Source organism: Asterias amurensis, chromosome 9 (assembly GCF_032118995.1).
Source record: "Asterias amurensis chromosome 9, ASM3211899v1".
Taxonomy (NCBI): Eukaryota; Metazoa; Echinodermata; class Asteroidea; order Forcipulatida; family Asteriidae; genus Asterias; species Asterias amurensis.
In genome coordinates, this window is record NC_092656.1 from 5,776,296 (window position 1) to 5,798,843 (window position 22,548).

The 22,548-nt window shown below is 38.5% G+C and overlaps 2 protein-coding genes across 20 annotated transcripts in view; both read left to right on the plus strand.

Moving 5' to 3' along the window:
* The window catches only part of LOC139942011 (myocyte-specific enhancer factor 2C-like), a 92,060-nt gene extending 80,225 nt beyond the window's left edge, over window positions 1-11,835 (plus strand). For 3 of the 4 annotated variants that reach the window (XM_071938672.1, XM_071938674.1, XM_071938673.1), the window contains 7 exons: window positions 3,017-3,163; window positions 3,571-3,943; window positions 5,494-5,571; window positions 7,728-7,897; window positions 8,512-8,632; window positions 9,893-10,046; window positions 11,134-11,835. In XM_071938672.1, the coding sequence (XP_071794773.1) occupies window positions 3,017-3,163; window positions 3,571-3,943; window positions 5,494-5,571; window positions 7,728-7,897; window positions 8,512-8,632; window positions 9,893-10,046; window positions 11,134-11,389 (1,299 nt within the window). In that variant the 3' untranslated portion in view covers window positions 11,390-11,835. The remainder of the gene's footprint in view (window positions 1-3,016; window positions 3,164-3,570; window positions 3,944-5,493; window positions 5,572-7,727; window positions 7,898-8,511; window positions 8,633-9,892; window positions 10,047-11,133) is intronic. The other variant, XM_071938675.1, reaches the window with a different exon arrangement.
* An 8,873-nt stretch (window positions 11,836-20,708) lies between these two features.
* Window positions 20,709-22,548, plus strand: part of LOC139942181 (signal-transducing adaptor protein 1-like) — a 41,782-nt gene continuing 39,942 nt past the window's right edge. For all 16 annotated transcript variants that reach the window (XM_071938934.1, XM_071938943.1, XM_071938945.1 and 13 more), the window contains exon 1: window positions 20,709-20,897. The gene's annotated coding sequence lies outside the window, so the exon portion shown is untranslated. The remainder of the gene's footprint in view (window positions 20,898-22,548) is intronic.

The following is a 22,548-nucleotide window of genomic DNA, read 5'->3' on the forward strand; positions in this document are numbered from 1 at the left end:
TTACCTTATTTTAATTCAAACTGTGAGCTGCTTTAAGTTTGAACTTTTTCATAAAGAACCCATGAGTTGAATTTCACGGGCGTAGTGTCTTTTTCACCACGACCAGTATCCAGCAAATTAATTATTGGATTAGCTTTCCCTCTTTCAGAATCTATCGGGGCTTCAAGGTTTCAAGTCGCTGTCCCAGATTACCGTAAACCCTAAAAAGCCCAAATCAATTTTCACAGAGAGAGAGAGAGAGAGGAACCACTAACTGGATCCAGTTTCATGCCCCAACCTGCCCCGGGGCAAGATACGTACACAATGAGTGTCACTGGAACGCATCTCCCCTATGGTTGGTGAATAAAAAACCCTTAGGTTAATAGACGTTAAGGTAGACAACTTTCAGGTAGTCTCTGGCGATCTGTCCGTCTCTCTTTGTCGACGGCAAATGTATCCATCATCCATGTCTCGTCGTTTTTGTATCTTCGAGATGATCGGGGGTGGGTTTCATCTTTCAGGATAAGACAATAATTATATTTAAAGGTGACAACAATACGGCAAGTCAATCACTGGTTTGCTGGTTAAGAGAGGCAATGAGTACAACCGAAGTCCTTTGATCCCACAGCGGTTTCCCTCAAACACGGGGAAGTCACAAGGGGATTTGCGTCCAACAAAAGAAAAATGTTGGATAGAATTTTTTATTTTTTTGACACGGCTTTCTTTGCTTGGGACCTTTCTTTTGATTAATCGTAGGGTATTCATTTATTTCAGTTTTTTTTTAATGAGTTTAGGTTGATGGCGCTTCTATGTCTTTGATAGGTGAGCGCGGTCAACGACCGTTCGAGCAGACACTGTTGAGAGATATCGAGGGATATAATAGCTGCTTTCAAAATCCGTTTGGAATTGTTCGTGTTCTTATGAAGGTCTGGAGATGTAATGAATTGTTTAGTAGTCTAAACTAAACTGATCTTGCCTCTGGTGTCCTTGTGTCTTGTAGATGTTGTGATATTCCAAGAGGGAGGTTCTCTGTATGAGGGAGAGTTGATGCATTTTAGGAACAAGGTTCTTGTAAATCTGTTCGTCGATAATGTCTTATGATGGTTTTGTTCAATCTGACCTTATTTGTGGTATAAATTAGGCACACGGTCTATTTAGGGCCGGTTCGGCAACCATCACACGATTGTCAAACGATTACAGTAGCAAACGATTCAGCAGCGATTGTGAGACGATTGGGGGATAGCTTCTTCAAACGCTTCAGTGCGCTGAGCTTGTCTGGTCGTCCGGAGTCCGAACAAAGGGGCTATAATCTGATTACTGTCCATTGTGTTGGGATTATAGCTTTGACTGTTTGGTTGTGGACTATGAATATGAGTCTAAAATACTCGTCAAAAGAAACCACACATACTTTTTTTAATCGTGGAAAACGATGAAGTATAACCTAACATTTTCCTTTACCTCTTTTTGTCATGTATTTGCTGGTGGGCTTCGCCTAGCGCTGGCAACGTCAATGTACCTCACATGGGTACATCATGTACATGTATACTCGATTTGAGCGTTCGAGACGAACTAATTTTTTGGTTGGTTGTGACCAACTAAGAATGTTTCCCAACTAATGTGTATGTTTTTGCTAAACGTATAGCCACGGTGGGCGACGGTGGGCGGCCCGCCCAGCACTGACAATTTCCGCCCGGAATTTTTTGAGCCAGAATTACGAGCAATAAAATAAAAACCTAAAGGTGTTTCCCTATGTAATTTGCCTCTTGCCATCTTCTGAAGTTTTCTTCGTGAAATGTGCCCTGACGTTTTTATAGAACGAACTATAGTACAGTGTAGAAGGCGTACCGTCTATACAAGGCTGACAGCAGTGCTGGTATCGTGCACATGTACACGATGTGTGTGTGTACATGAGGTGTACACCAGCGCGCGCTGTGGTAGACCCTAGAGTGCACTACAAGTCTAGTCGTGAGGTTTTCGCGGGGATTTCACGCATTCCACATTCATACACACAAACAGTATCGCCACACAACAGTACAAGGGCTGTGTAAAGTCTAGTGTACGAGTTCGCGTGTCCCGGATGTAGGCATGTAAACACGTTCGCTTCGCCCACACGTGTGACAGCGCGCTGGGTTTTTAACTTGAATGAGATTTGTGTAAATTTTAAGATGGCCTCGCAACATACGGTAATTAGCTGGACGACTTTTTTCGAAAACGCAAAAAGATTGGAAGATAATATAAAAGTATCTCGTGCAGCTTCAGTTAGTTTATTTAGAAAATATTTTTATGATTTCCGTTCGGGTCTACCTCTCAAAATCAAGAATCCAGATTTTTTTTCGACTTGCACAACACGATGTTCAAAGCCGTGTTTTGCCCCCCAAAATACGTTCATTCATGATGCTAAGAAAAAGCTACTACCTGGGCGTACACACCACACCGAGCCAAAACCAAACCATTGTTACCAGTACTCCTGGCTGCGGAGGATTAGTTGGGATTAGCGAGGGATTAGTGGTGGAAGTGTCAGTGATAGCCTGGTGTGGGCGAACTCTTTTGTTAGTTGTAAACCACAGTCAAGTGCCAACTCTTTTGTGTTTCACCTCAATAAGGCTTTCTATAATCTCTGGAAACGATTGCGTCTCGAAACTCAACCGATTGACCCTCTGTAAAATAATCGTTTGCGGCAAGCGGGTGATGGTTGCCGAACCGGCCCTAAATGGACCGCACGCCTTAGAACATAAAACAAAGATGCCTTCTAAAACAACCGAATTGCTATATATTATTTTGTTGTTTTATCTTCATGAGATTTTGTAGTTTGTTTACCACATTGCAACAAGAGAACAAAATCTTTACAACGGTTAAGAACACTTATCTCTCATTACATGTAGGGTACCAGAGAGTAACAGATTTCAGGGGAAAGTACCACAATTTGATGTTCCAGTCCAATATCTAGTTTTTTCCATCAATGTTGTCACATTTTATTGAAAGAAAGGGAATTTTAAAAGGATTTTTCCCCCATGTCTTTTTCTTTTCCCACTTACAGTTGTTAAACAAGAAAGAAAACAAAGGCTGCGAAAGTCCAGAACAAGACGTTGAGGCGTACAACTGTACACTGACACCACGCACAGAAGCCAAATACAGTAAAATCAATGAGGAGTTTGACAGAATGATGAACGGTAGTTTGCCGAGGGTAAGTCAACAGATTTCTGGGTTCAGATATAAATCAACTTCTTGAAAGATTAAGCACAGAAAATCTTCGGCTTCTGAAGCTTAACTACTGATGTATGAAACTTATGCCAATTAGATACATGTACTGATTTGTCCCTTTTATAAACTGATTTATGATACTTAGAATGCCAATTCATAAATATCCCAGACAGTTTCTCTACTCATATTGGTGGAGAGTGCGTCACGTGGGGGTGTTTAAACGGTTGATAATGACCAGCTGGAGCTGTTTTGATGAGGGAGGTAGTTCCAAAGATACAAGCAGAGCATGAGCGTAAAACGTGTGATTGCCAGCATCGAAAAACAAGTACTTTGTAAACCCATGAGGGTCACTCCAATTTTGCAATTTATTTTTTATTTTATTTGTTTCAGGGACAGGCTATGTCCAGCAACTACCCCACCTCCATGCCTGTGGCCATTCCCATCCAACAACAACAACAACAACAACAACAACAACAACAACAACAACAACAACAACATCAACAACAACAACAGACCCAACAACAGATGCCCACACACATATACAACAACAGTCCCCCCAGCCAGCCCTCGATCAGCAGCCCACAGCTGATGCAGCCCCCAGCCTCGGCGCCTCGACAGAGTCTCAGTCCCCAGCCGCCGATGTCTAGGATCAGTCTCAGCCCACAACCCCACCACAACCCACACATGAGGACCAGTCTAAGTCCACAGCCGAGTATGATGCGGAACACCATCTCACCACAGCCCCCTCGCCCAGCTAGCACAGGTTAGTTTTTTGCTTGTGACATAAAGCCAAAAAAAAAAAAAGTTATTACACACACATCAGGTTTAATTCTTAAAATCGGGGTCCAATTTCATAAAGCTGCTTATCACTTCAAACTTTGCTTAGCAGAAATGTGTTGCCATCAACTTCCACACATATTTCGTGTCGCCTGTGATTGGTCGCCCACTAGCCTCTGCTGCTAAGCAGATGATATGAATTAGGTAACTTTTACTGCTTGATGAAATCGGACCTCAAGTCCTTCAGGTTTTTATCTGCAAATTGGCTATTGAGCACGATTAGTGAGGACTGAAAATGTTCAAGAAGGTGGGGATTCTTGGGCGTGTTTTCTTTAAGGGAACTTGTCAAGTAACTGATTGAAGAAGAAAAAGTTTGCAGAAAGAATGATAAAACAAAAGTTTCTAACAAAAATGCTTGCCTTCTTTCTGTTTGATATTGCAAACGGTATGTGTTATTACTCTCAGTGCATTGTAGATCTTGGCCTGTCGCTATGGGCAAGGCCAGTGGAGTGACGCTAACAAACAACTCAAATAATCTCTTTCTAAAGAAAAGAAGAAGACATAGATGAAAACAAAAGCCCTTACAGAGCATGCAAATTCTTTCTACCTCAGTTCAACTTCATGTTTTGTTTTGATGATATGTTACAGAGCAATATGAAAGGAAATTTAGATGCAAATGTGGGTTCTTCATTTTGTGTTTTTGGAGGGGGCGTTCAAATGGAAATTGTGTTTTAACTTGCAAATGAAACAGTCATGAAAGCCATGAATAAAGGGACTTTGATTACCAAAGATTAAGATTTGGGCAAAAGAGAGCAGCGGCCACCATGGTCTGCATACAATGCGAGGGATATTCATTATGTTTGAAGAAAAAAAAGGAAAAATATTTCACATTTTCAAATTTATGTGAAGCTTCAGTATTTATACTGATCGTTTATTCATCATGCTCGAAGCTTCATCAAAAGAGAATTAGTTACAGACCGTTCTGATACAAATTTATGGTGGGAATTACCTTTACTTTTTTTTATTAAGTGATCTTTATGTTGCTAAGAGAATAACAAAAGGATTTGGTGACTTAAGGCTTTGTAGAGCACATTTAAGAGATCAGGAGTAGAATTGAATTGAGCATGAACTATGCTTTGAAATGTTACCTACGTGCACACTATTTCCATTGAGGGATGGAAATACATGTCTGACAGAAATGTTGAAATCAATTGCACTTTGACCTCTGCTTATAAAGAAGTACCATTGTCACTGGCTTTAAATCACTCATGGTTCATGTTGGGATCAACAATTGATTGTGTTGCATTTTGGTATGGTAGTCATTTATCACTGTGTTTTGCATTGAAACAAACAAAAATGTCGCTTCAGCAGCACTTTGTGTGTGTTTTTCCATTTCCTCTCTCTCCACTCCATGCATGTCCTTCCTACCAACCAACCAACCAACCAACTGGGGGCCATGTGCGCGACCCCCCTATTCTTGCATTCACTCATTACACTGGCTGTCACTGGTGCTCCTCCGCATGTAATGGTATCCAGGCTGTTTGATCAGCGTCTCAGACGACCCAGACAAAGCCAACCTAGGTGACAAATCGGCCGAGTCAGAGCGCCAGTCAGGTAAGATAGGACATGGCTTGAACACATTGCGTCACTTCACTACACACACACACATACATCCGGTAAATCCAGGACTTATTTTTGTTAGCGATGTTTCTTTTAGCCTTTCATGAAACCGCATCGAGAGCGTCCTCACTCTGTGTGAACACCAGGAGGCCGTCTTTAAAAACCTCAGTTTCAACCGGTAGATACGCCCTTAAAGTCCTCGGTTGAAATCTGTAGGTACACCCTTAAAGTCCTTGGTTCAACCGCTAGGCATTCAAAATAATTATTAGCATGAAACCTTACTTGGTAACCAGTAATGGGGAGAGGTTGATAGTATAAAACATTGTGAGAAACGGCTCCCTCTGAAGTGACATAGTTTTCAAGAAAGAAGTAATTTTCCACGAAATTGATTTTGAGACCTCAGATTTAGAACTTGAGGTCTCGAAATCAAGCATCTGAAAGCACACAACTTTGTGTGTCAAGGGTGTTTTTTCTTTCAGTATTATATTTTCACAGGTTTGTTATTTTATGCATGTTATACATCAAGTGAGAAGACTGGTCTTTGACAATTATCAATAGTATCCAGTGTCTTTAAATGTCTTCCATTTTATAATGGTAGACACGCCCTTACAGTCCTCGGTTTGATGTGGTACACATTCCTTTACAGTCCTCGGTTTCAAGCCCTAGACACACGCCCACCAAAAACTTGGCCTCAATCATAGGAAAAAACTTTTAAAAAAATAGTAAACTTTCATTCTCCTGAAGACGAGCACAGTATACTGTTCGAAACGTCGTGACCACACCGGCTCTTTTAAGAGCCAACACACCCACAAAAGAGACTCACACATGGTTGTACCCGCAAGTTTACTATTTATTTATAGTTTCTTTCTATTTATCCACACCATGCAAAGCTTTAAACAATACTTGGTCTCAACTAGTAGACATGCCCTTCAAGTCCTCGGTTTCAACTGGTAGACGCGCCCTTACATACACTTCTTTCATTCTTGTTCATTGAGCTCTGTTGAGAAAGCTATAGCAAGTGGTTTTCTCATAAGCATCAATTGCAACCATTTCTCATAAAGCTGCTGAGCATATAACTGTCGCCTAACAAATTTGCTGTGTAGAAATTAGCAGGGAACTGGTCCCAGACAGTTCACATCACATTGCTTTGTGGCTGTTTATGCTTAGCAGTTCTATGAAACTGGCCCACACATTTGATAATTCATTTGAGTCGAATGCTTGCGATGCACCTTCTCTATCTACAATGTTTTATATCTCATCATATAGGCCTACTTGATGATTTCCTGCTTAATAAAACGATCATTATCCGTAGAGCAGATAACATACATGCTAAACAGCTACATGTACTTGAATTTGGGTACTTTCACATACTCAAAAATGCTGTCATAATTTTGCTGACAAAGTATCTTCCTTCAATCCAGCCAAACTTGCTCAAAATATATTCCAGCAAAATTAAGTTCTGAAGCTTAACTATGCAATTAATGTGCATGAAAATTTCTGTACACCTGCATTTTCTATCATTCTTACTGTTCCTTTTTTATAATTTTTTTTAAATGTATTTTTACTATGAAAAAAAATTGATAAAAATGGAATGCCGTCTAAAATCACACTGTGACTCAATGCACTTCAAAATGTACTGGAAAATGGGTACTTCACTGTATGCACCGCATGCCCTTTGTGTCATACACATAAACACAGAATTATGAAAGCTGTCTTTTTAACACATCCCAAGTTTACAAGTTTCCGATAAAGCGATGCTCTGACACGTGTATTCTTGCCTTTGAATCATGTATGACAGTCTGGTATTTGGTGGAAAGATTTGAAGATGGTTTTTGGGGGGCCGAGATCCCCTGTGTGAGAAGATATGATTGCATGTGATTGAGGCTGACACCCATCTATGCATCCATTGCCTTGTGCACGCTCTTGTTTTTAATCTTAGTTGTCTAAGGACGTTGAATTCAAGGTCCAGAGCAGCTGCCATTCCCTACAATGTCAAACATTGTGTTGATTTTTGGTACATTTTTTACTGGAAATTTGTGGATTTTGACAGCAACTTTGCGGCAAGAGGAACACTCCAGGATTGTTGTGACATTTTATTGACAAAGAAACAGAACTCTCAACAATTATATTTTGGTTATTATCTTTTGCAGGAAACACATATCTGGGCCCACCCATTACGTCATCAGGGGGTTTGAGTCCAGTATCGTCAAACAACGGTATAAACAACAACAACTTGCTGAAAACGTTGAACAAGCAGCAGGCAACGCATCGACTCGGTCTGAAGGTGGTCATACCAACATCAAGACCGACCATGCAAACTGTAAGAACCTTTCACCTACCCCCTCCAAAAAGACCATTTAGAGTCATTTATGAGCAAGTTTGGGCGACCATCTAGATTTGACCAGAAACTATGACATAGCTCTCAAATTGACCAAATCGACCCTGCTCCAGTGCATGCTTCGATGTAGTCAATCTCCCTTTGCTCTATGGTTTCTGGTTAGTCTAGTCAGTCTAGTCGCCACTCAACCTTGCTCAATGTCTGAAATGATTTTATTTTGTTACTTCTTCAAACTTTTGGGAGGGTGGGTCGAAAGAAGTAACTGAAAAATTGAAATTCAAGGAAAAATAGTAGGAGAATTTGTTTTGTATGTGTTTGGCAATTTCCTCTTCTGTTTTAACTACAAAGCCGTTGAAAAACTCCCTGAGTTGGGAGAACTTTTCTAAAACATCTGCTTTATTTGAAGTATCAGTTTGTTCTTCAGTGTATAGGGTATGTTGAACCGGTGGTAAAAGTAAAAAAAAAATATGGAATTTGAGATTGGGTGAATGAGTCAGTCGAAACAATTTTGAAATTTAAAGATGTATTTAAATCAGTTATTACAAATGATAAATATCTAGTATTTTAATCTTTTTTTTCCCCCTTTTTTCCCACAGAATAACGGAATCTCTGTCAACCAGTCGTTAGCCACGCCCACAGTATCATTAGCCACGCCTAGTAATCCGCACAACGTCATACCAAACTACCCTTCAGCCCTGCCTACAGGATATCACACAGGTAAGGTTAATGTCAAACTAGCCGGGCTTGAAGCCTGGCTTCTAAAGCCTGTCCTCTATAGCATCGCCTTGCTTTTACAGCCTGGCTTCTAGAGCCTGGCCTCTAAAGCTTGGCTTCCAAAGTCTGGCTTCCAAAGTCTGGCCTCTAGCCTGGCTTCTGAAGTCTTGACCTTTAGAGCCTGACCTCTAAAGCTTGGTTTCCAAAGTCTGGCCTCTAGCCTGGCTTGTGAAGTTTGCCTTTTAAACCCCTGACCGTTAGAGCCTGACCTCTAAAGCTGTGCTTCCAAAGTCTGGCCTCTAGCCTGGCTTGTGAAGTTTGGCTTTTAAACCCCTGACCTTAGAGCCTGACCTCTAAAGCTTGGCTTCCAAAGTCTGGCCTCTAGCCTGGCTTGTGAAGTTTGCCTTTTAAACCCCTGACCTTAGAGCCTGACCGCTAAAGCTTGGCTTCCCAAGTCTGGCCTCTAGCCTGGCTTGTGAAGCCTGGCTTTTAAACCCCTGACCTTAGAGCCTGACCTCTAAAGCTTGGCTTCCCAAGTCTGGGCTCTAGCCTGGCTTGTGAAGTTTGGCTTTTAAACCCCTGACCTTAGAGCCTGACCTCTAAAGCTTGGCTTCCCAAGTCTGGGCTCTAGCCTGGCTTGTGAAGTTTGGCTTTTAAACCCCTGATCGTTAGAGCCTGACCTCTAAAGCTTGGCTTCCAAAGTCTGGCCTCTAGCCTGGCTTGTGAAGTCTGGCTTTTAAACCCCTGACCTAAGAGCCTGACCTCTAAAGCTTGGCTTCCAAAGTCTGGCCTCTAAAGCATGGCCTCTAAGTCCTAGCCTTTAAAGCCAAATCAGTTCAAACATCATGGACCTTGGTCCGTTGCAACTCCCTGAGATACAGGTCAACATGCTATGCAACATTTCCTTTAACAAAAACCTTAATAGGGCGCTCTGTTGGGAAAAATACTTAAACAGACAACTTGGCAAGTCTTTTCTTTTTTTGCATAAAAACTGTATGAAACCATGCCAATTGCCCTGAATTCACAAAAAAATCTAAACTATAATGTCAAATGCTTTGAAACCTCATGTAAAACGGTACTCTGTAAATTAGAGTAGGGCGTAGTTTGGTTTTGGGCCAGACAAACTAACCTCATCAGATTCAGAATCTGAATGCATTATTAAGATGGTTGCAACACTGGCTTAAGAATTCCGCATGACTCATATTTAACGTACCCCTTTAGCGTCACCCCCTTTGATCACTGTTATTTTATCTGTTTGTACAGGAAGCGACATGCAGTTGACGAGTGCCGATCTCAATCAGTTCGCCAGCTTCAACTCACCAGGTTCACTATCGTTACACGGCTGGCATGGGCAGTCCAGTCAAGCAGGCCCCCTCACAGCGGCGATACAGGCCGCCGGCATCAGTGGACATCCTTTGTAAGTGTTCTAGATGTTGTACAGTGTTTCGTTGGTTCTAGGAAAAGAGGATTAGAAGATTTTTATCTTGGTGTCAAGGTGTGGTTATCATTTATTTCAATCCTTACAGTTACTGTATTTCTCATGCCTTGAGCTGAGACAAACCAAGATAACCTACTTTCCTTTTTCTTCTTTAAAACGAGAGTTTGAAGAAGAAAAAATGTACCCTTCCATTGACTGAAGTTCTTTAAGAAATGCATCCTTCTGGTTTAAAGGGGAGGTACACGTTAGGTAAACTTAATGTAACAAATTAAGGCAATAACAACTTACCTGAAGTAAAGGCTAGAAGTACAGCAGCTTTCAATAGTATAAACTATAACACACCTCTTGCTTGTTCCATATTCTGGTTGGCTGAAACACAGTCACGTGGGATGAACTAATATAGGCTAGTGATCGCGGGAAATAGGTCGCTCATCTGGTAACTCAAAATCCCTCGTGGGACTAGACCTATACCTCGTTGCCAGTCAATATATGTGTATAATATTTTGAGAATCATTCCACCTCAAATTAGTTTGGTTGTGTAAAAAGATATCAGTTTTTATGCCTCAAAATTTGAATCTGAGAAACTTTTCTGTCAGATACGTTTTCTTAAATTGTATATTCCAATTCTGGATTATTCTTCCTGCCTGGACATAACCACTCGGACTCTTGATGATATCTCAAAAATGTATATTTCTGCATTTAGATTGGATTAAATCAATCTAATGGTAAAACAACAGATTTTGATAAAGTTATTAGAACATAAATTATTCCCAAGCAAAGAAATTGTTTAAGTGCCGAACAAGCCACAAATTGATATCAATTGCACGTTGTTTGATTTCCATCTGTTACACCCCACCCTTAATTCCCAAAGTTTTTTTGGATTTTGTGGGAACTTCTTAGTGCTTTTGTCCCACTTTGTTTATTTTCTATCCTCCCTTGCACCTCATGGCTGTGACGCCATATTGAACCCATCCCAGTTTAGCCAAATTTGCACTACTCAAGACTCAAAACTCTGAGTCAGAAAATACCATTGTTAAAGTTTTGTCTTTCCCCCTTGTTTAAACAGGAGTATCAACACATCATCGATGCAGGGACAAAACACCTACACAGGTCAAACCTCAATCAAGTGTGAGCCCCTCTCGCCCCCGAAAGACCGAAAGTTCAACTCTCAGATGATGCTCCAACAACAGCCCAGTACCTCACCGGGACCAGCTGACCCCAACGGTTCCCCGCCTTACAATGACCACGGAGGTCGCGCGCTGGTTGACAAGGACCTTCCACCATCGAAAAGGCCACGAATGACCGAGGCATGGGTCCGGTGAATAAAAACCACCCCGCCCCTTGGGGCTGTAATAAACCTCCAAATCATCTGTTGCAGCTTCTTCTTCTTCATTTCCTTCAAGAAACAAAAACAAAAAGTTTTTTTTTTTTTTCAACAATACGGGGCTAATCCACCAAAATGGTCAGAAATTCAATGGTAGTTTTTAAAAGCAGTCGGTTTTTGAGTTCAGTTCCACTGAGTACATTGTACATAACCTTGTATATTCAGTGTGTGAGTGACATGTAGGGAGTGCCACTATTGGACTCTTGAGGGTGCCATTTTGGGACTCTTGAGGGCGCCAATTGGGGCTCTGTTTGATATCATAGGAAAACGTTGCTGCTTGTTAATTCGTAACTGAAGCAGGTTATCGGTAGAATTTCAATTACATCAAAAACCTACTGCTCTTTAACTGTCCAACCATGGGTCCTATATTTCTTCCATTGCGGTTTATTCATACATTTGGGTGGGAGGGAGGGAGAGAATTATCATCATCCGTCAGTGAATTTTGTGTAACTGGGTGGAATTTCATGGCTCTGCTTATCGCTGAATCTGCTTAAGGTCACCATTCTACGCTTACTGTGCAAGTGCCAAATGTCTGTGCTAGGTGTGTTGGCGTAGAATGCCTAGTAATGTGGAGTATGCATACACACAAGCAAAATTCTCTGCTAACAGTAAGCGCATAATTCCCTACTTCCGTTAGGGCTGACTCTTTGCTTTCGGTAAGCAGAGCCATGAAATAGGGCCCTGATGGAGAGATCACTCACTTCAACAAAGTGCAAGATGGCATCAGGATTGAATGTCTTAAATTTGACACACTGTAATGTTCAGTTTGAACTATGTTGAAGCCAATATTTGAAAGCAAAGTTTGCTCGAAGGGAATTGGGTTCAGGCTGATGTTTTATCCACCGTGTAAATTTTGCACTGTTCAAAAGTCGATGATGGAGCTCAAATCCAAGACACGGGTTGGAAAAGGCCCAGCTGTACTTTCCACCCTATGAGGTGATCGGGCAACATGTGTCAAGTCTGAGGCATTGCAGTCAAAATGTACACTTGCCCTGACATAAGTCAGTGTGCCAGACATAAACACAAGATGTGTTGAATCAGCGACTTTGGATCTGGCTATGGCTGCTGCTGTAATAGCCAATAGCTTCAGCCAAATCCAAAGTACAATCAATTCATACATATAGGGTCTCAAGAAATGTTTTTTTTTTGATGAATTGGGTGTGGGTTTTTTGTTTTTGTAAACTGCCCAGATTTCTTCCAAAAGGCTGAAGCTGACGTGAACCATTTGTTAGTATGTTTTTGTACAAAATATTCAGTCATCTGCTGTATACTTAAATGTACATGTAATAATGGTGCGGGTAATATGGTGTTTTGTCTTTTTATTATGCACGGCCAGTGTGTTGCAGTTGTTCATTGTCTAATTGGGTTGCAATTGAATTATTTAAAAGTCTGCACTAAGTCACCTGCGCACATGTCACACCCATGTTTTTTTTTTGGTGCCTCCATCACCCCATTGCAAACAGTTTACAAAATTAGTTTGGCTAAAATTGACTTGGAAGTGGGGTTTTTTTCTCTCTCTTTTTTTTTATATATTTTTTTTTTTACATTTTACAATTTTTGTTTTGGAGTTGAAAGATTTGGTAGCTTTGTTCTTGTATATTAAAAATTTGTAGAGTGGCTGTGCCATTGTTATTATTATCATTATTCTTTTTTTTTCCTTGTGCGTTGATTCAGATTTTTATTGACTTTAAATATTGATAAACTTTTAGAGACGATTATATATGAATGGTTTATACACAAACTATTTGGGGGCTGTGCCCCAGAAATTATCCAGAGCTTTTGTATAGACTAGAGTATATTCTTCACAAGCAGAATGTTATATTTTTGTTTGAAATGTGTGATGCTGTATAGTTAAGCATGTTTGTTTTTGATTTGATAAAATGCTAATCTCTAAGACGCTTTGGGACCTTCCTAACCGTTCGTTTCACTTCTCTACAAAAAGAAGTCCTCTTGGATAATTTGGGATAAAAGAAAAAAACCTTGTACATTTTTGAATTGTAACTATGCGGAAACGTTAGTTCTTAAATTTTTCCCAACTTCATTGATATTTTTTCTCAGATAGTTCTCATGATGGAATATTGAATTTCAAGTGTCAAAACCAATACATCACTAATGCAAGCTATGAAAAACATCCCTTGCAATGGACGAAATGCTTTAGAGATTTTCTTTTTTGAGACTTATGTTTGGATGTTTTTCATTTTGTTAAAACAAAATATATATATATGCTGAATGCTCTAATTTGCATTTAGTAAAATTTTCTGTACAGCAATTTTTCTCCTTTTTTTCTGTTGGGAAAACATTTTATGATATGCTTTGAAACACTTATAGATCTCCAGATTTACTTACACGTTTTGTGTTTTAAACAAGACAAACGATTGATGTATATTAATTTGAAGTTAACAACTTAAAAGTTATTTTAGATTTATATCTCCAACAAAACTTCTGCTATATAAATTTGTATGTACATAGCATTCAAGTAATTTAAACTGGCTAGGATGCTGTTTTGTATTAAAACAAATTTTTAACAATCAAAATAGCAAACTAGTTAAATAACTTTCTATAAAAAAAAATTATAAAAAAAACTTTAATTGAGCTACAATGAAATATTTTTTTTAATGTGAACTGGAATACTTTTTTTTCTCTTTTTGATCAGGGAAGAATGTCTTGCAGCTGTAGAAAAACGTTTGAGGAGAATTTTTTTCAGAATGTCGGGACAAATTCAACACCAATTTAAGACAAAAAAAAGAAGCATTTTCAGCATAAAGTAAGGCATGACACCACTTATTTCTATAATCTAGACCCCTATTTTTTGCATTCCTTAATATTTGAGGTGTGTATCATTAGCATCACTACTGACTATGTTTCTACACTCTGACCAATCATTATAAAGTGCTAAAACAAAATAATGTTTCTCTATAAAATGTTTTTGTTTTTAAGCACGTGTTTGTTTTTTAGACTTAGTGTCATCAAGTCGTTTTTGCTTAACCATTTTCCACTGAGAAAAAAAGAAGCAGGATACCAGTCACAGATGCTACATGTGGGAATGGTATTTTGGCTGGTAACCTTATTCTGGTAAGCATCATTTTGTTGTGCTTAAGCAGCGCTGTGAAATTGGGCACAGGTCTTTACCCCTTACACTTATTGCCATGCAAAACATTGCATAGACCCCTTGTGTTAACTACCATTACGAAGGCCAAACAACGGAAACATGCATGCGTGTACGCACAATGCACCTGGCCAATTGGTAGGTCTTCCTTTCACCTCAGTGGGAGCCCTGTTTGTGACATCATATGTAGGGGTCAACTTTTTTGTTAACCTCATTTGTCACAAAAAGTTAAATTCTTAGAAGAAGCTAACTCAAAATACATACGGATACAAATAGTGTGCAAAATAAATCAAGTTGCTATTTTCTTACTAGAAACATAAATCTAAATTAATACTTTACTGATCTTGTATGTAAATATATAGGAGGGCCCAATTCCATTCTGCTTAGCAAAATTTATCTGTAAAGCAATGGGATCCAGTTAAGAACAGTGTACATTAAATAATTTAGCTGGTAACCTATTCCTGCTAAGCATATTTGTTGTGCTTAGCAGGTTGCTTCCATGGAAGCTCTATGGAATTGTGCCCCAGATGGGAGTGGCTCTCTAGTGCCAAAAGAATACCTTTCAAATTATAAACAAATATATATAAACAGATCTTCTGTAAAAACAAAAAGTACTCAAGTATTTTTCTGACAAAGGTGGCATGAAATCTTGCTGTAAATAGTGTTTGTTTTCTGTTTATAAATCACTGGAGGTGTTGCTAATTAACAGGTGATAAATTAAATCTTTGTATTTCTTGAGACGAGTTGTTGTGAAAGAAAGGAACTGTTCCCATTTTGTTGTTAATAATTTTAAGACCAAACTTGTTGGCGGTGACTTTATTTCTCATGCGATTGTTAATCAACTACAGTTAATTTCAGTTTTGTTGTTTATCAGTGTATGACTTCAAATCGCTAAATTGTGGTCGTTTTGGGGGCTCGTCTGACGAATCATTAAAAAAACACCAAATAACCAAGGGAACAGTTTGTGTCTTCCATCGTCACGACGACATTGTAGTGTCACATACTGCGAATGTTACTACTGTGTTATGTTTTTTACATGCAGCTGCTTATTGGTGGTATAATTTGTCAGAGACTCGACCTCCGGTCCCTCCGTCGAAACTTCTCCTTTCTCTCAAAACTTGTCAGCAAATGCCGAGCACAGAAATATCTTTTAAGGCAAAGTATACATTTGGTTTTTGTAACCGGTCGATGGTTTTAATCCTATATAAATGTTGATGTATACAAAGAAACTGACGTGTGAAAAAAAATCAACAGGTGGTTGCGCTTTTTGTATGTGCACGCAGGAAGAATAATCCCTGATAGGAAAACACATTCTGATAAGTGTTCCTGCAGTAACGCTTATAAGATTCAAATACTATGAAAAACTGTTTTATGCTTAGCAATTTCATGAGTGATTACAGAACTGATACTTTCCCTTTAAACTGCAATTCACATTGTTTTGACTGGTAATTGTTTTTTTCTTTCTACGTAACCCCTTCATGGGCGTAGACCGTGGTTCCTTGTGTTTTTGATTCTTATCTGCTTATAATCCCTCTTTCAACATCTCATATAAGAAACCTTTATGATGTTGCAGCCATAGAGGTATACTTCAATACAGATCCATGTATTGAAAGCGAGGCTAGAAAGGAAAATAGTCTGGTGCCTTGTTTTGTCGGAGTTCTGTATTTATCGTTGATAATACACAGGGATCAAGATGGTGGCAACATCACAAAGTTATTTTGGTTTCTGTCTCCATACTGTCAGCTAGTCTGGTTTCAAAGGCATCTTTATTGTGTATTAAACAAACTATGTTGTTGTACATTCAACATTTATTCTGTATTATTTTATTTACAGAGCTTACTGTTATCAATGTGTTTCTTTCTCAATTCATGGACCACTTAAATGTTTTGTTTATCCCATTAACATAAAGTATTTTGCTCTTTGACCAACATAAAAAATAATAAAAATCATTTTGTAAATACTGTTTTAAAAAGTTTTGTATCATCATGCACATTATTAAAGACAAATTGTTTGAAGACAAAAGAATGAAAACACTGTGTTCGGTTAGAATACTCTTAGCATAAAATATCCAAAGTTCCTTAGGATGGTTTATCCATTCCTTTTAACTAAAAACACTTATGTGAGAGTTTCTTTTTTTTTTGTGGTTATGCAGAAAAATATTCTGTTCAAACTCGACCCATGTCATGCATAGTAACCCTTGGCAACTATTTTTTGTTAAATCCTTAAATTGCACATGTTTATTTTTACGTCATATCTGTGAACTAAAAAATGTGTATTGATTATATTTAAAATGGCATAATTTGTCCGATTAGTGTGTTGATATTATTTTTTCTGTTTCGTGGAATTTGCATTTGTAAACAGTTCAAGCCAAAGTTTGTCAAGAAAAAAAAGAAGACAAAGTTATATCCATTGATAAAAATGGCATTCACATTGTCTGTGGTCATTTTGTTGAATGATAAACTTATAGTCCAATTTTATCACCTTTTTGTTAAAAATATGAGACCAAATTTATTATTTTTATTGTGCTCAATTTTTTTAATCACCGAAACAAAATCTGTACATTGCTGTTCCAAACCACTAAAAATTTGCTTTTGTTGTTGAATTTGTTTGTAAATATGGTATTACTATTTGTGTAACGCCGTTATTTCAGTCCTGGGCTGTCTTCTATCTTTGTTGGAGCTGATAAAATGTTAAAGGAACACGTTGCCTTGGATCGGTCGAGTTGGTCTTTGAAAAGCGTCTGTAACCGTTTGTTATAAAATGCATATGACTAGAAAGATATTTTAACAGTAGAATATAATGATCCACACAAGTATCACTCGAAATTGCGTGGTTTTCCTTTTACCTCGTCAACTAACACGGTCGGCCATTTATGGGAGTCAAATTTTTGACTCCCATAAATGGCCGACCTTGCTAGTTTGCAAAGTAAAAGGAAAACCCTGCAATTTCGAGGCAAATTTGTGTGGATCATTGTATCCTACTTATGAATCATCTTTCTAACCATATGCATTTGATAACAAACGGTTACAAACGCTTTTCAAAGACCAACTCGACCGATCCAAGGCAACGTGTTCCTTTAAATTGATTTATTTGGGAGGGGAGGGGTGGTTTGAATTATTTGATTTTTTCTCCTTTACAATGCTTGTATAAATCAGAGCAAAAATATATTACAAGTGTGTATGTACGATATGCATTTGGGATGTAATGCCTTTGTCACAAAGTGAGACAAAAACAAAATAATACGTGAAATCTTCTATTATATGGATTAGACAACGATTCTTCATATTATTCAGGGAATTTTCTATTTGGTTTGAGGTTTTTTAACTAATGTGATTTGTAATTAGGAAATTTCGTACGGTCCTTTTCACATCAGCGGACAATGCTAACAAAATCAATTATGGGGAAAAATATCCTTCGGTAACAAAAAAAATGGTTGAGGTCTCAGAAATAACTTCTGAAACTGGAGACAGCATGTCTTAACCTTTTGTACATGAAGAACTTATCCTTCAAGTGTAATGTTTAAGCACAAAAAGTAGTCGACAACAACAAAATTATGCTTACCAGAACACGATTACCAGCCAACATACAATGTCACATTTACAAGTTTTGACTGGTATCCTTCTCATTTCTGCTAAGCAGAACATTGTTAGGCAATATTTTCTGCTTAAGCAGGTCTATGAAATTGGGCCCTAGGTGAGGTGGTCACATACGTTATGTCTTATTACTGTATTTGTTCTCACTGGAAGATCGGCTTGACTAGATTTTTTTCTCCTGGACAAAAAACCTGTAAACTTATAGGACAAATTTGCATATTAAAAAATAAAAAATGCAACATAAACATGTTTCAAACCTTGCTGAAAAGGCATCGGCTTTTTTCATCCTTGACTTTAACGTACTACCCCGACACTGGGTTACAATATTTCGAAAAAAAGGTTGGACTTAAAGGGTTTGATTGACAAAGTTTTTTACAATCATGAATCTCTGGGACAAGGGTTGGAGAATGCTAAATTTTTGTACTGCATTCAGTGTAAACAGTGTTAACAACAACGGTGTGAATCACATTGCTAAACAAATAAAGAATTATTTATTAAGCTTGTATTGTAATGTAAGCTACAAGTATTGATGTTAAATAAATATATATTTAAGAAAAACGAAAAAACTTATACATGTAGCAACAATAAAGAAAGAAAAAGTATAAGAAATAATGGACAATTGGGAAGAAAAATGTTTATCAAAAGTAAATACAACTTTTTTGTCAAAATACTTCCCAGTATTAAATATGGAGATATATATTTTTGTTGGATGTTGTCGAGAAGGAGGGGACTGACTGCAAATCAGTGAATTTTGACTAGAATTTCTGCTTTGAATGTTGACGTTTTCTGGTGGTCCGGCTTGACAACCACTTGTTTGCCTACTTTGTACCATATTGATCACTTTGTGGAGTTATTGAAGAAAAAAAATATACAAAGTTTACCTCAAAATTGTTCGTCTGCTGTCACTTTCTTTGTGTCATTATTTGTAGTTTATTTGTTTTTGCTGCTTGATTTGGAATTGGAGTATCTTAAATGTGGATAAATTTACATGCAAGTTCTTTTCTAATTTGGGGTTGAATAAAACAAAATTACTAGTGTTGGATTTGAACCAATGTCCTCCAGATTACTGTGTCGGCGCGCTACCAACTGAGCTATTAGGTTCTCCCTAAATTTATGTATTCATCTTTTAATTGGAAAGAACCACCCCCCCCCCCTCCCCGTTTTTATCCCATGTTTTATTTTCTGACTGCCCAAGGACTCAACTGTTTTCTTTGTTAATTTTTCGAGTCCCTTGGTCTTTAGGGAATAATTCAAACAAAATGTATCTGTTAGGGTTCTTTTTAAATAAAATTGCAGAACTTTATTGGTCCCTCTTGAGAAACTTATAGGAACACTATCGTCAAGATCAAGCCATTACCCAATTTCATAGAGCTGCAAAAAAAAAATTGCTTGACAATTTTATGCCAAGTAGAAATGAGCAGGATACCAGTCACAAATTCAACATGTGACATGGTAGTTTGGCTGGTAAACTTTTTCTGGTAAGCATATTGTGCTTAAGCAGCTCTATGAAATTCGGCCCATGGCTAGCCTGTGGCTGTGTGCGTAGTAGTAGAATGAGCAAAGTTTGCACAAACTCATAGTTCAAAACAACCGTAAATTTTCAGCACTGGTGGCGCCCTTCAACGGGTCCGTAAAATTCTTCGGCTCCGCCCCACGGTCGGTCGACTTTGAATGGAATCGCCCGCGGGACTGTTGAGGGGGTTTCCCCGTAAATAACTTATTTGTATAACAATTGCCTTGCGTAATTATGATGTTATCATTGTGTGAACTAATGCTGCAAACAAGTCGGAGGGGGGGGGGGGGGTGGGGAGGACTAATTGGTACGATTTCATTGTTTTTGGTCATTTGTTTTTACTTTAATTGTTTTACTGTAATTGTTTTACTGTAATTATCATGTTGCATATTATTTACAACAAAATATATATTGTAAAACTTTTCCCAACTTGAAAAAATAAAATATCGTTTGCTCAATTGTTTTGGGCATAAGGGTAGAAATTTCTACCCCCCCCCCCCCTCCCGGTTTAGGTTATTTGTCCTCCATGGAATTGGGGCATAGCTAGAGTATCGAGTGGAGCTAAGTTACGACACATACACACGAACAGAATTGTCCTACCTACCGTACCTACCGGGGATGTTGAAAAATCAATAAACAACCCAGCTGTTCATGTTAATGACGTCTAAATTTAGCCCCCCCCCCCCCAAAAAAAACCCCAAAACAACAATGATATATTGGAAAATTTGGTATTACAACATCACAATTTTCTCCATGTCTAGTTTACTTTGCCACGACCTTTTGACTTTTTGAAGTGGTTCTAGTGCACAACAAAGCAAAAAAAAAAACATCAAACATAAACTTTTAAGTTGAAAGACTACAACAAAAGTACTCAAATATTAACAATACATCTGTTTAAAAAAAATAAACGCCGTTTTTAAGGTTACACTTTGTTTTTTATTATTGGGAAATAAAGAATAAAAATAAACGCACCCCTTTATCTATTTGGTACAGTCCTGGTCAGACTGGATTTGCATTGCTGACTTCCGGGTATGACCAAAAAACTAAAACCCGCTCGTTGTGTCGGACCTTGTTGGTTTCGCTCAGTGATTATCAATTTTCCCAGTCGATTTTTGTGGTTCGAGAAAGAAGATCTTCATGAATCTTGGATATTAGCTGACGACCCTGGCATTCAAAGGACTTTATTGTTGAAAAAAACAATGAAATAAATTGACAACGTTTGGTCAAATTTCTGGTGAGTGAACATGGATGGTAAATTGTGTGATGAGGGGGTGTATAATTTTTTTGCAGTTTTAATCGGTGTTTTGTCCAGGGCAGGGTTCTCTGATGGTTTTGATCGACCAGTGCAGCATGGACGCGATGGACAGAGAGCAAGCCCATGCCGTACTGTGGTAATTTAGTTAATTTATACAGAGAATTATGGATTTTGTGATTTTTATGAAAGTTCTGAACAATATCATCTGACTCTTGCTCTTCTGATCTTGCTGGTAATTTGTCATATTCATTATTATGACCAATGTATGTAATGAGAAGTAAGGGAAAACTTTCCATATCCTTTATACTTTTACTCACTCTCATTTTTACAAAAAGGAGTGTTTCGTTTAGGTATATATATTTTTTTAATAACAAATGAAAAAGTGGTGGCTGGATACAGAAACTTTTACAAAGTAAGTACATGTAAGTACATGTTGAACTAGTTGCGATAACGTAACCCTCCTCCCGACCTCCGGCTCCGCTGTCGGGAGGAGGGTTACGTTATCCCTGCAACTAATGTTGAACTACATGTACGTAGCTCGACATTTTGAGTTGCAATAAATGATTGAAATGAAGGCGTGCCCCAAATGCCTCTTGTGATGCCAAGGGCTTCTCTTTCTTCAGTCAGGCATGCCAGGCCTTCCTAGGCTGTCGGACGCCTCTCTTCCTTTTTTATGCACAAGTACATCACAATTCTGCTCAAAATGAGGCTATAGACACAGCCACTGCACATGCACGTGGCGGACATGCGCCTATAGCCTCATTTTGGGTAAGAATTATGACATTTTGCCATTTTGTGAGGTGCTATATTTTTGAGAGATGAGGAAAACTATGTTATTATACCAAAAAAGCTTCATGTATCGTCAAGTTTTTGAGAGAAAAAAAAGTGAAAATCACAGAGCAAGAATGTTTTAAAGGAGGGGTGCAATTATCCTTTGTACAAAACTAAGATTGTTTTCTCAAAAACTACAGCACCGTGTAAATTTTTATGCAAAACTGTCGACGTTTCAGGTTTGTGTCAGACAGAAAGTACTCAAACCCTTTAAGGTGTCTGATAGTGATAATAAAAGTTTTGTTCCTGTTATAAAACTGTTTTTATCAAGAGCACTACATGTACTTTGTGTGTGCAATGCAAGGTAGTTTCTATGGTGGCCCTGAAGGGACATCGCATATCGTAAACGTGTGCGCACACGTATGCAATGTCGTGAAACAATTCGCATATATGTGCCCACACGTATGCAATGTCGTGAAACAATTCGCGAATATGTGCGCACACGTATGCAATGTCGTGAAACAATTCGCGAGTATGTGCGCACACGTATGCAATATCGTGAAACAATTCACATATATGTGCACACACGTATGCAATGTCGTGAAAAAATTCGCGAATATGTGCGCACACGTATGCAATGTCGTGAAACAATTCGCGAATATGTGCGCACACGTATGCAATATCGTGAAACAATTTGCGAATATGTGCGCATACGTATGCAATGTCGTGAAACAATTCGTGAATATGTGCGCAGACGTATGCAATGTCGTGAAACAAATCGCGAATATGTGCGCACACGTATGCAATATCGTGAAACAATTCGCAAATATGTGCGCAGACGTATGCAATGTCGTGAAAC